The sequence below is a fragment of the Gigantopelta aegis genome, chromosome 10 (genome assembly GCF_016097555.1).
Source record: "Gigantopelta aegis isolate Gae_Host chromosome 10, Gae_host_genome, whole genome shotgun sequence".
Classification (NCBI taxonomy): Eukaryota; Metazoa; Mollusca; class Gastropoda; order Neomphalida; family Peltospiridae; genus Gigantopelta; species Gigantopelta aegis.
This window is the reverse complement of record NC_054708.1, coordinates 27,127,629-27,141,860: the sequence shown is the minus strand read 5'-3', so window position 1 is coordinate 27,141,860 and position 14,232 is coordinate 27,127,629. Positions and strand designations below refer to the sequence as shown.

The window sequence follows — 14,232 nt, the reverse complement described above, 5'->3', positions numbered from 1 at the left end:
CCAGTGGTAAAGCGTTCGCTTGATGCTCGGTTTGGGATCGATCCCTGTCTGTGGGCCCATTGGGCTATTTCTCGTTCCAGCCAGTGCACCACGACTGGTATATCAAAAGCCATAGTATGTGCTATTCTGTCTGTGGGATAGTGCATATAAAAGATCCCCTGCTACTAATGAAACAAATGTAGCAGGTTTCCTCTCTATGACTAAATGTCAAAATTACCAAATGTTTAACCTCCAATAGCCGATTATTGATAATCAGTGTGCTCTAGTGGTGTTGTTAAACAAAACAAACAAACAAACAAAACAAACTTTGTTTGAGGGGATTATGTATATGTAGCTCAGTCGCAGACACTCCCAGCACCAAAAGTGCACATTGACTATTGGGCTATTGTTTAGCAGAGGCTATTTGGTGTATAACATGGTAGAATCCAGGGCTCGAACTTAAGAATTTGTCTCCCACAGCAATTTTTAAAATAATTGCCATGGGTGAAACAGTCCACTGATGGCAATTTTGAGCCTGGCTATGGCAATGTTTTTTAAAGTGATATTTGCAGAAAATAAACTTGACTGAGAGGCTATCTTGTTATATGTAGACATCTTTTAAATGTGCAAATTTTAAATATTGGCAGATAATGTACACCAGCTGTATACATTTCTCCATTGTTGAGGAGCTTCATGGATGGCACAAAGTGCTACCGGTGATGCTCTCTACCTACAGCAATTTATATCTCAACGACAGCAATTGCCGTCGGTGCCATCATTAAGTTCGAGCTCTTGGGCCTAATTCACAAAGGTCTCTTAGGCCGCTAGACAACAAAGCATCCTCTTTGCAAGTCTTTTAGCACTGCACTGCAATATCGCAAAGTTGCGAGGGTTTAGTTAATTACCTCTTTTTTTTTTATGAGTTGCATATATCATATTTTACTCTGTTCTAAGTTAAGGATGGTCTTATTTAGATTTTATATGCATTTGTTCTTGAGTAACTTAGTCGGTAGAGCACTCACCTGAGGTGCTTGCATCATAGGATCGAATCACATCAGTGGACCCATTGGTGTTTTTTTCCCCTGTCTGAACCAGTGTATTTACAACTGGTATATCAATTGCTGTGGTATGTTCTGTCCTGTCTGTGGATCCCTTGCTATTAATGGAAAAATGTGGTGGGTTTCTTCTATAAGATTATCATGTTTGACATCCAATAGCCAATGATTAATAAATCATGGCGCTCCTGTGGTGTCAAAACAAACTTTAACATTTGTTCCTGAGTTAATAATGGTTTTATTTAGATTTAATATGTCGACATTTTTTTAAATTTGTATTTTGAACATGCATCTTAGAAGTTAGAAGTGCCTTGGGCCCTGGGCCCCATTCCACAAATCTATCTTAGCGCTAAGATCACCTTAAGTGCATAAGGTAGCTATGCACTTAAGGTAATCGTAGAGCTAAGATTGCTTTGTGGAACAGGACCCTGGACAACTTTGAATCCCAGATATGCCCTAGATACTTGTTTCCACTGGCCATTAATGATAAGCTTCTGCTATTAGCCGGACAGTAGTATTAATTGTCTATGAGTTATCTGCCCTTTTGTGTTGATTTATTTTTCTTGACTTGGAAGTGTCATATACATGTACTTATTTTCAACAAAGCCGATCACGTAAGCATGTATCTAATTGTTATTTATTTATGATACTAACATTCAGAGTCTGTTTTCAGATTCTTCAATTTGACAACTGGGGGTTGTTCCCCTTGTGACTGTCATGCAGATGGCAGCAGTGGTTCAGTTTGCAATGACGTGACTGGAGCATGTACATGTAAATCTGTGACAACTGGACCCAAATGTGCAAAATGCAAGCCAGGTATTTTCATTTATTACATACCTTTTTCACTTTAAAAAGTTATATTTGTACAGTAGATCTTGGATTTTTAGTCCTCTACCGATCCAAACACTCCATCCAGAGGGGAAGGAAGGAAATGTTTTATTTAATGACACACTCAACACATTTTATTTAATGTTATATGGTGTCGAACATATGGTTAAGGACCACACAGATATGAGAAAGGAAAGCTGCTGTCGCCACTTCATGAGCTACTCTTTTCCATTAGCAGCAAGGGATCTTTTATATACACCATCCCACAGACATGATAGTACATACTACAGCCTTTGTTAAACCAGTTGTGGAGCATTGGCTGGAACGAGAAATGGTTTTGTGGGCCCACTGACGAGAATCGATCTTAGATCAATCGCGCATAAACTGAAATGCAACATTTGATAACTTTTTTCACCAGCCAGTGGGCATGGCGATAGTAGTTATGTACTAGCCCAACATTGAATATCACTAGATATGGGAGTGGGGCTACCATATAATCTAGAAGCCCTGGAATAATGTTCTGTTTGATCATAGTTATGTACTAGCCCAACATTGAATATCACTAGCCATGGGAGTGGGGCTACCGTATAATCTAGAAGCCCTGGAATAATGTTCTGTTTGATCATAGTTATGTACTAGCCCAACATTGAATATCACTAGCCATGGGAGTGGGGCTACCGTATAATCTAGAAGCCCTGGAATAATGTTCTGTTTGATCATAGTTATGTACTAGCCCAACATTGAATATCATTTGCCATGGGAGTGGGGCTACCGTATAATCTAGAAGCCCTGGAATAATGTTCTGTTTGATCATAGTTATGTACTAGCCCAACATTGAATATCACTAGCCATGGGAGTGGGGCTACCGTATAATCTAGAAGCCCTGGAATAATGTTCTGTTTGATCTAGTTATGCACTAGCCCAACATTGAATATCACTAGCCATGGGAGTGGGGCTACCGTATAATCTAGAAGCCCTGGAATAATGTTCTGTTTGATCATAGTTATGTACTAGCCCAACATTGAATATCATTTGCCATGGGAGTGGGGCTACCGTATAATCTAGAAGCCCTGGAATAATGTTCTGTTTGATCATAGTTATGTACTAGGCCAACATTGAATATCACTAGCCATGGGAGTGGGGCTACCGTATAATCTAGAAGCCCTGGAATAATGTTCTGTTTGATAGTAGTTATGTACTAGCCCAACATTGAATATCACTAGCCATGGGAGTGGGGCTACCGTATAATCTAGAAGCCCTGGAATAATGTTCTGTTTGATCATTAATATCTCCTTTGTCTAGGATACTTCGGAATTGGACCTTGGAGCACCGAGGGCTGTATGACATGTTTCTGCTCGGGTGTCACCAACAGCTGCTACTCGCCTCCAGGCTGGTACAAGGCCAAGACTGTCAGTCTGTGGACGTTGGGCAGTGACGCTGCGGTTGATGACCGTTGGGTGGGCAAAGATGATGTCGGCAGTGATGTCCCCGTCACTGAAGCCATTGTCCTGACTTATAAACCTCCGAGGTGAGTGATAGATATATATATATATATATATATGTATATATTCAGTAAAACCTCTCAAAACCGGACCCTCTATAAACCCAGATACCTCTTAATACCGGACATTTTACTTGGTACCAAGGGTGTCCGGTGTAGAGGGGATTTACTGTACACAGGTGTTTTATCATAGGCGTCGATCGGTGGAGGTCGAGGGGGACATGACCCCCACTGTTTAGCTTGGGGAGGACAGCATAAGAAATGTCGCCCCCACCTACTTTTTCATTTCAGAAGAAACAAATATTTATAGTCTGTCCCATCCTAATACAAAAATGTTTTTTGTAAACAATTTCATTTTTTTTTAAATGAAAGAAAGTAAAAGTGTTTTGGAAATAAAAAAATACTATTTTTGTGTCCAATTTAGAAAATATTTGGCTCCAAAATAAATAACTGGTAGTAAATTCCATAGCATGAAAAAAAAAAAGGTGTTCCATGTGGGACGGACTATAGATACATGCAGCCAACATAATTATTTTAAGTAGCATGCTGTACATGCTTTTGCTTATTTAGAATTAGCAAACAGACCAATATATATATGCATGCTATTTGTTCGTGGTATGCATTTTTTTATTGTTAGAATTGTCGTGACTTCATTGAAATTACCTCCCGCTGTAGATGATGTCATGTATATGGAACTGATGAACCCATTACGGGTGAAAAGCGCTTATTCCATTAAAACGTGAAAAATTCTATCTTTTTATTTATTCATCCGATACACTTCATTCTAATAACTTTTATATATATATATATATATATATATATATATATATATATATCTTAGGCATTGCAACAATAGATTATTTGTTTTTTTAGGTTCAGATTTTCTAAAAAAAAATTATATGGTTGTATATATCAGTCCCCCCCCCCCCCCCACTTTTAAAACCGGATCAACGTCAATGTGCTTTATGCTTTATTACAGTCTCTCACAGTTGTATGGTTAAAGGTTGTACTATACCAAATAAAATCCCATAGGCGACCATGTTAACGTTTGTGTTTAAAAACTATATGTAATATATCAACCAAACTATGACCCATAAATATATGTGCTACAACCCCGTACATCAAAGTATTAACGGAAGAAAGTGGTACCTTTCATGGCTCATTTTCGGTATAACCAGATATTTTTACAACACTCCTAGTTTTGCACAAAAATTTTGTACTTTTTGTTACAGGTACCCCATACTTGTTCCAAGCACAAGGCTACTTGACACAGTGGTACTAGATGAAATAAAACTGCTTACATATTTTTCCCAGATGAAACTAATTTTTTTTAACAAACAACACACTCACATTTATCACCAATCACAGGACTTGTGGTGTTAACTTCTCTACCAAAAGTTTGGTGCACCTCAAACTTTGACCCAGCCGGAAGTTATTTGGTTTAGTACTACCTAAATGGTTCATCCAAAGCGTTTTGATGATAGACTTGTTGCAGGGCTTGCCCTGTATATGTATTGTCAAATTAGACAAATTGCTAATTTCTATACAAAGTGGCTACAATATTTAGTCTTTGGCTGATAAAATATCCCTTAAATTAACAACATTTTAAATAATTTTCAAGGAAATAATCAATTTATCTCAAAAATTGGTTGAACCAAAAATGTTTCCAGTGTGCGTCGTTTGTTGTAAGCTTCTGTGTTTCTGGTATTAACACTAAGCATGTTATAAGCTATCTTATGCAATCAATATTAATAATTAGCACTAGATATTTTGCAAACATTATTTTTTGCATCTGCTATGCTAGCACAAGCTATATGCTATAAGCTATAAGCATCTGGTATTTTGTTAGCTCAAGCTATATACTATAAGCTCTGCAGATATGCATCTGGTATTTTGTTAGCACTGGCTATTTCATAAGCTCTTTTCTTCCTTTTTTATTATGCTGGCATAAGATATGTTATGAGCTATCTCGTGTTCGTAATATGTGTATTATGATCTTAGCATCAAATATGTTATAAACTCTCTTATGCATTTGTGTTGGCACCAAGCTTTACATGCCCATTTTGGCTACGTAGTTGTGATTCATTCGTAATTGTTCAAAAAAGGTCCACCTTCAGGGCTAGCTCTGGCACTCGCCAAATTCGGCAATTGCGAATTTCAAAAACAATTAATTTCATGTAATAATTGATATTTTGTCAGAAAATAAATGTTTTAAGTTTAGTAGATAATTTGGCAAAATAAATGTTTTAAGTTTTGTAGATAATTTGGCAAAATAAATGTTTTAAGTTTTGTAGATAATTTGGCAAAATGTTCTGCTGACCCAGAGCTAGCCCTGACCATCTTCTTCTTCTGCGTTCAAGCTATAGCTGATCATGCTTTAGATTTGGAGTCCGGTTGTGTTGACAAAAAACGCTGTCTATGTCAAGTCTTCTTTGGAACCCCAAAGCTTGATAGCCAGTGTTCGGCCAGCGCTTTATCCTGGCTTCATCGTAGAGGGGGCAGAATTGCAGGATGTGCTCTGGGGACTGTGGTCCTGTTTGACATGGACATTCATCAGTGTCTGCCAGTTTCAGGAGGTACCTATGGGATCTGAGATGGCAGTGACCGGTTCTTAGCCTGAATATGGTTGTCTCCTGGTAACTCTCCAGATCCTTGGTTGTAGCGTGGGGGCATCGGAACATTCTCTTAATTGTGGTTTTTGTCTCTCTGAAGAAGATTGGATGATTTGGCTGTTCCATTGTGCTTCCCTCCTTTGCCAGCCTATCAGCATGTTCAGGTCCACCAACTGAACAAACAAAAGACAGTATAGGTGGTCATAGTCCTAATATTTATAATGTTTTTAAGTTGAACCAAAAAGTGTTGTGATTAACTAGTTTTTGCATCAAAGCATTTTCTCTTAAGTTTTTTTACTAATGGCATTTTTAATTGCAGTTTTATCTGATTTTTATTTTTTTTATTTCAGTTTTGTTTCCTATTTTTTATTCTCCAGTACTTATGGTTTGCTACTGGTTGAATATTTCTTCAACTGTTTTGACCTACATTACAGTGGATGGTCTACTGTGTTGATTAAATATTCACTTCGATGTGGTTTGTTAGAGTGTATTGGTTCATTTCATGAATTATTCCAAACAAATATTCATGCATTAAATACCCAGTACCATTACCTTTATGGTGTGTGTGTGTGTGGCCAGGATGTAGCCCAGTGGTAAGCACTATTCTGTCTGTGGGAGGTGTATATAAAAGATCCCTCGCTGCTATGGGCAACCTAGGGAGACACCACAGCATCGTAAAGGTCTAAAATTAACGAGCTACTCTCGATTCACTAATATCAAAACCTATATTAGCTTGGCCATTTACCTTTCGACCGACCGTTCAAAATTGCGCCAAATTCCCTCAATAAAAATTGTGCACCCTTTTCTCTTTGGCATTTAACTGCTCCATTCAAATTCCATAGCACCACCCCCACCCCCACCCACCTGCTACCTATCTGATCGGGCTGCTGGTGCTCCCTTGTACCTGCCAGTGCAGGCGGTCCCTCCTCTCCCCTCCCCATACCTTTCCTGTCATGGACGGAGGAGCCGGCCAAGGCTGGCTTTTGTGCCCACAACAGGCGTGCGCTACAACAGCTTGTTCTGAATGTGCACGTAAAACCCTATGACATGACATGACATAACGGAACAAAATTACCGGGTTTCCTCTCTAAGACTATGTCACAGTTACCAAATGTTTGACATCCAATAGCCGATTATTAAGAAATCAGTGTGCTCTAGTGGTGTGGTTAAACAATGCATTACAAACTTTTGTGGTATATATGTGTTAGTGGGCGGTGGGTGGGTGTGTAGGCGTATGTATGTGTGTGTATTGAAATGATTTTATGGAATGTACGTCCCTATATTTTAGAATAATCTAGTGTTGTTTAAAGGTTGTGACAGGCATGGTGGAAGCCACAATCTCACAACTGAAATAATTTGAAGGGTTTTAAAATAATGGGACATTTAATAACATTTTAATACACACATAAATCCAGGGTTAGCTCTGGCACTCGCCAAATTTCGTCAGTTGTGAATTTTAAAAACAATTGGCAAATTTTATTTTAACTTGGCAAATAAATTTTATGTAATAATTGTTATTTTATTAGAAAATAACTGAGTTTTTGCCATTTTTGATGTTTAAATGGATGATTTGGTAAATTTTTCTTCTCACCCAGAGCTTGCCCTGAAATCTAATCATATAGGGCTAAATTAACGAAACCTGTTTGTCTTACATGCGTCTAACTACATATGAAGAGTTCAGGCGCAAAATGCGATATAAACCATTTTCTTTCTAGTTTTTAGTTAAAGCCATTATTGTATGTTAGTAAGGGCTAATCGTAGGCCCGCTGATTTGCTGCAAAACGTGATTGATCCTTATGAAATTGTATTGGGTAAATCCTGGTTTTTTTTCATCAAAACGCGATATACGCCAATTACAAAATCCATTTTTACTGAAAATGAAAAATGGATATATCGCGTTTTGTGCCTGAACTCTTCATATATTCGCAGTGCTTAAACACCTGCATTTAAGAAAAACAGACGTAGTAAATTCAGCCCATGGAAAAAAAAAAAAAGACATGTTTTATTTAATGATGCACTCAACACATTTTGTTTACGGTTATATGGCGTCAGACATATGGTTAAATACCACACAAACACTGAGAGAGGAAACCTGCTGTCGCCACTTCATTGGACTACTCTTTTTGATTAGCAGTAAGGGATCTTTTATATGCACTATCCCACAGACAGGGTAGTACATACCACGGCCTTTGATATACCAGTTGTGGTTCACTGGCTGGAACAAGAAATAGCTCAATGGGCCCACCGATGGGGACCGATTCCCACACTGACCGCGCATCGAGTGAGTGCCTTACCACTGGGCTACGTTCTGCCCCTCCGCCCATGGAGTCTTTGATATGTATTGCTGTACACCTTCCTTCCATTTATTAGAGGGGTGGGATTTAGCTACGTCCCGCCCCTCCGCCCATGGAGTCTTTGATATGTATTGCTGTACACCTTCCTTTCCATTTATTACAGGGGTGGGATTTAGCTACGTCCCGCCCCTCCGCCCATGGAGTCTTTGATATGTATTGCTGTACACCTTCCTTCCATTTATTAGAGGGGTGGGATTTAGCTACATCCCGCCCCTCCGCCCATGGAGTCTTTGATATGTATTGCTGTACACCTTCCTTCCATTTATTACAGGGGTGGGATTTAGCTACGTCCCACCCCTCCGCCCATGGAGTCTTTGATATGTATTGCTGTACACCTTCCTTCCATTTATTAGAGGGGTGGGTTTTAGCTACGTCCCGCCCCTCTGCCCATGGAGTCTTTGATATGTATTGCTGTACACCTTCCTTCCATTTATTAGAGGGGTGGGTTTTAGCTACATCCCGCCCCTCTGCCCATGGAGTCTTTGATATGTATTGCTGTACACCTTCCTTCCATTTATTACAGGGGTGGGATTTAGCTACGTCCCACCCCTCTGCCCATGGAGTCTTTGATATGTATTGCTGTACACCTTCCTTCCATTTATTACAGGGGTGGGATTTAGCTACGTCCCGCCCCTCTGCCCATGAGTCTTCGCTATGTATTGCTGTACACCTTCCTTCCATTTATTACACCTCAGTTTAGCCACGTCCCGCCCCTCTGGGGGAGTCTTTGATATGTATTGCTGTACACCTTCCTTCCATTTATTAGAGAGGTAGGTTTTAGCTCAGTTGTCTGTGGGAAAGTGCATATAAAAGATCCCTTGCTGCATTAGGAATATGTAGCTGGTTTCCTCTGATGACTATGTGTCAGAATTACCAAATGTGTGACATCCAATAGCCGATGATTAATTAATCAGTGTGCTCTAGTGGTGTTGTTAAACAAAACAAACAACCATTTATTAGAAGACCGTCTATGAGGTAGGTTGTTGGGCTTGTTCTTGCATTACGTGTATTATATCCATCAGTCTCTCTTTCCTATTTATTGGGCTATTTCTCATTCCAGCCAGTGCACCACAACTGGTATATCAAAGGTCGTGATATGTACTACCCTGTCTTTGAGATGGTGCATATAAAAGATCCCTTGCTGCTAATAAAAAAAAAAGAGTAGCCCATGAAGTGGCAACAGCGGGTTTCCTCTCTTAATATCTGTGTGGTTCTTAACCATATGTCCGATGCCATATACCAGTAAATAAAATGTGTTGAGAGCGTCATTAAATAAAACAATTCTTTCTTTCTTTCTTATTTCTGTTTCATTATACTTTCTCATATTTCCTTCAAACCACTTTGGGAATCATATTTTATCTCCTGCTACAATATGGGCTCTAGACATATATAAATATTTTTAATAATTAATTTTCACACAATCTTGGGTTAGTTTACCGGTTGGTCAGTTAGTGTTATAATTTTATACTCCTACTGCAGATATTTTTCAAGCTAATCTGTTTATTGTCAGTAACATCAGTAACCATATTTAATTTGTTTTTAAATTTAGTCATGACTAACTGTTTTTCCTGTAAATGAACTTACTGTCTGTTTGTTGTTTGTTGTAGAATATCGGTGATCAAACGGTAAAATAATTGAAATAATATCCCATGCCATACAGTATATCTGCTATTCCCTAGCTAATAGTGCTTGTATGGTTTCAATATTTAAGCATCGCACAGCATCTACATAATGCTTCAATTGACTAATTAATTAATTAATTAATTAATTAATCAATTAATTAATCTTATGCTTGGCAGAACATGGGGTGCTGGCTGAGCCCTTTGTCTGTCTAAAGTACTACCAGTGACATTCATAAGAAAAATAGGGGAGATTTACCTGTAGTATGATTAATGTCTTAGTTAATAATAATAAAAAAATCCACTATGAATATAAAATAATTTGGAATTTTGTTTCTTTTATATATATATTTAACAGTTAGTCTTTCATTTCTCTACTATAAAATATGCATAATTATTTTTTTACCATTACAATAATGATACATTAAATCTAAACAACAAAACATCAATTTATTTAGTTGTGTGTGGGGATGTGGGGGTGTGTGAATAGGTTCCTTGTCATCCTTGTATAGTTCTCAGTCAGCTCCCCACCCCATTAATGCTAGCACTGCAACGGTATATAGAGGATATTTCATGGGGTTTTCAAATATGATTTATATCTCATCGAGTGAAGTTTGCAATCATATCTCACGAGTGGCACTTGCGCGACGAGTGTGATGTGATTGCAAACTTTACAAGAGGAGATATAAATCATATTTGACAAAAAACCATGAAATTTGCTATTTATTATATAACTTTTGGCAATTTACCTTTATTTTAAAATGCCAGCAGCAAAATAGTTCCGGCTTTCGTACAGTGAAAATAACACTTTCTACAGTGATGATAACGCATTATAGAGTGAAATAGTGAAATTTTCACTCTAAAATGTGTTATCGTCACTGAGTGACTGATAACACTTTTATTTCACTGATATTTTAAGATATTTCACTAAAGTTATATAATAAATGATACTTCTGGCTTAATTGGTTCATTATATCCTACATCGATTCAAGCATCGTAATATTACTTTATCCTGCCTAATCATAACATTTTAACAATAATTAATCCTGCATTAATCCTTATATTATAACCCAAATTAATCCTGCATTAATCCTAATATTATACCCATAATTAATCCTGCATTAATCCTAATATTATAACCCAAATTAATCCTGCATTAATCGTAATATTATAACCAAAATTAATCCTGCATTAATCCAAATAGTATAATCAAAATTAATCCTGCATTAATCCTATTATAACCAGAATTAATCCTGCATTAATCCATATATAACCAAAATTAATTCCTGCATTAATCCTAATATTATAACATAATTTTATTATATACCTGGTATTTAATCTTACTGTGGTAGTAATGACTTTTTGACTAATTCAATAAGATGTTATTTTACTGCATACACAGAGACTGGCACTACTCGATATGTTTTCTTATGGGAATCCTCTTTGTTAATGCTGTTACTGTATAATTGGTTTGCAAAGCTAGTCAGATGGGGATAATATAGGATATTTAATATGTAGATTACACATATCATAATATCAAAACAACAACAAAATCACCACCAACACAGCCACCAAACACATCACCACCCTACCAAAGTTGATTGCAGTGATGAACTTTCAAGATGGAAATAGTCGTATACTAGGTTAGTGTTCACATCTATAGTAATCTCAATCTAATTAAAATGAGCTCCACTGGTTAATTACTATTACCTATGGATCTAACAGCAGCCCGTTCAAGCTCATGTCCAGTTGACCTTTCATTCGACCATTCAAAACCTTACTTGCAAAATCATGCCAGTGATTTGAAAAGAATTTGAAAACATTCGGGATTATGCTGAGGATATACGAAATGATTTTGGTGAATTACAAAGTATGCCAGAAACTAATTTCCATATAAATTTTTTATATAAAATTTGTTTCAAGACGAAAAAAAAACCCATTGTGGTATAGCCATAAAATCTGTTTATACTAGTATACAATTCAGAGTTTATTACTGCATTTTCCCCCCTGTTTTTAATGTTGAAATAGACCAACAAGTTCGCCTATTGCATAAATAGTCTTGAGCAATATTTTTAGAATTTGTATGCTTCCGAATAACGCTATAAAAGGTGAAGTGTAATTGGTCATATTTAAATGTTATATATAGATGAAATGTCACCTGGACATGGGAGTCTATGCAATGCTGTTAGATCTACTGGTAGACCAGTAGAGCTAATTTTAATCAGATTGTAGTAATCTAATGATATATGGTTTCCAATTTATACTATTTATACATATAACACAACAGCACCCTTAAAATCACAAATGTGTTTTCTGAGACTAAAAACCTGAAATGTTGAACCAATGTTGGTCTTAGTTGAACAATGTCTTTGCAATATTCTTAAAATTAATGAAGGTGGTATTGAGGAGTGGTTTTTTTTCTTCTGGGAAAATGATTGTCCTATAATCATATTTCAAGCACAATGGTAGCTGGTTACTAGTTCAAATTAAACAACAGGACTTTACTAATGAAATAAAACTGTCACATTTATCACAGTTTTAGGAGTAGTAGCATTGACTGTGATATTAATAAGACTCACATTTATCACAATTTCAGGAGTAATAGCATTGACTGTGATATTAAAAGTTGAGTGCACTTTGAACTTTGACCCGGGGAAATGATGTCATGATGTCGTCTTGCTAATTGATAACAAGAGTAGCCATGTGGTGGCAGTGGCTGTATTCTGTCCTTCTCTAGATAATAATGTAAATACTAAATACCATGTTATGTTGGATACCACATGGCTGCTTATTTAACAAAGTCCTAAGGTGGCATTCCTTTCCTATTCCTACAGCTTGTGGGAAAAGTATTAACGTGTATATATTTTAAAACACTGATATGTCATACATGTATATTTATCTCTGTCTGTCTGTCTGTCTGTCTCTCTGCCTGCCTGCCTGCCTGCCTGGCTGCTTGCCTGCCTGCTTGCTTGCCTGCTTGCTTGCCAGCTTGCCAGCTTGCCTGCCTGCCTGCCTGCCTGCCTGCCTGCCTGTCTGCCTGCTTAACAGACAGACAGACAGACAATTTTGTCCTGCTTGTCTGTGCACCAGCTAGACAACCAATCCATGGGCAGTATTAGGCTATTTATATTGGTGTCCATGCAGGTAACATGTTGACAAAAGGGTTCACCAGGTTCATATTCGAATCCTCTCAGGAGTCAGATCATGCTATGCTCCTGCAGCCCACCCACCCCTGCCTGCTTGCTTTGCAGATTTGTATTTACTTTAGTAAATCAGGTGTCTACAGGAAATAAAACAAAAGATGAATATATGCTTTTATTAGCCACATAGTTCAAGATATTCAGGGAAATGTAACCAGTATGACCCACGTGTGTCATAATGATTTCACGTGCACAACGAATGACATAATTTTTTGAAGCGATGTCATAACTTAATGCAGCTTCCCCATTGTAAACGCTTATCAAAATGATGTCATTTCGGAAAATAACATCGTTCCGTTGTCTTTTTTTAGTTACATTTGAAATGTTTTGACATGGTCCTATCTTATTATTCATGAAACAAATATTTTGGATAATGTGGATAATAAAGAAATTATTACACTCGCATGTGAATCATACTGATTTTACAAATACTCGTGACAGCATTCATGTATTACCTCATCGCTCTTGCTCGGGTAATACAAGAATCCTGACACTTGTTTCGTAAAATCAGTACGACACACAAGCTCATATAATAATCTCTATAACTGTATAGTTTGATAACTTAAACTTGGACATTTTGGGTTATGCGTCAATACAATCTATGGTCTTTTTGCATCAAAAACAAACTGATCAATGTATCTCTATAATGAATAAAGTTGAAATTCACATTATATTATATTGTTAAGTTTTAAATCCATACCTACTCAATTGTAATTGTTTGGAAAAACATTCTATGTAAATAAAAAAGGTTTCTTCACAAATTAGAATCAGATTATATAGAGTACCGTAAATCTTATTTTTAATACAGAGATGAAGACAAAATGCTAGAAAAGCTTTCCCTTGCATTGTTGCTGAATTAATCTTATAATACAGTACACGAAGACTGAAGGTAGAATTACACATGCTCTAGTTTGGCTGTTCCATCCATTGTCTTCATACCTGTATCAAACAAGAAAATTTAACCTTTGCAATTTGATTGTAATTTGTAAAGATTTTTTTTTATTTACATTGAAAAAAATTCAATTTTTTTTTTATTTGAGTTGGTATGGATTTAAAATTTAATAATATGTTTTTATTTGAATTT

The 14,232-nt window shown here is 36.9% G+C and overlaps 1 protein-coding gene across 1 annotated transcript in view; it reads left to right on the top strand.

The window, feature by feature from the left end:
- LOC121383566 (laminin subunit beta-1-like) overlaps positions 1-14,232 on the top strand; it is a 91,701-nt gene that overhangs the window by 41,801 nt on the left and 35,668 nt on the right. Inside the window, exons 18-19 of the mRNA XM_041513654.1 lie at positions 1,708-1,850; positions 3,165-3,390. Of these exons, the coding sequence (XP_041369588.1) occupies positions 1,708-1,850; positions 3,165-3,390 (369 nt within the window). The remainder of the gene's footprint in view (positions 1-1,707; positions 1,851-3,164; positions 3,391-14,232) is intronic.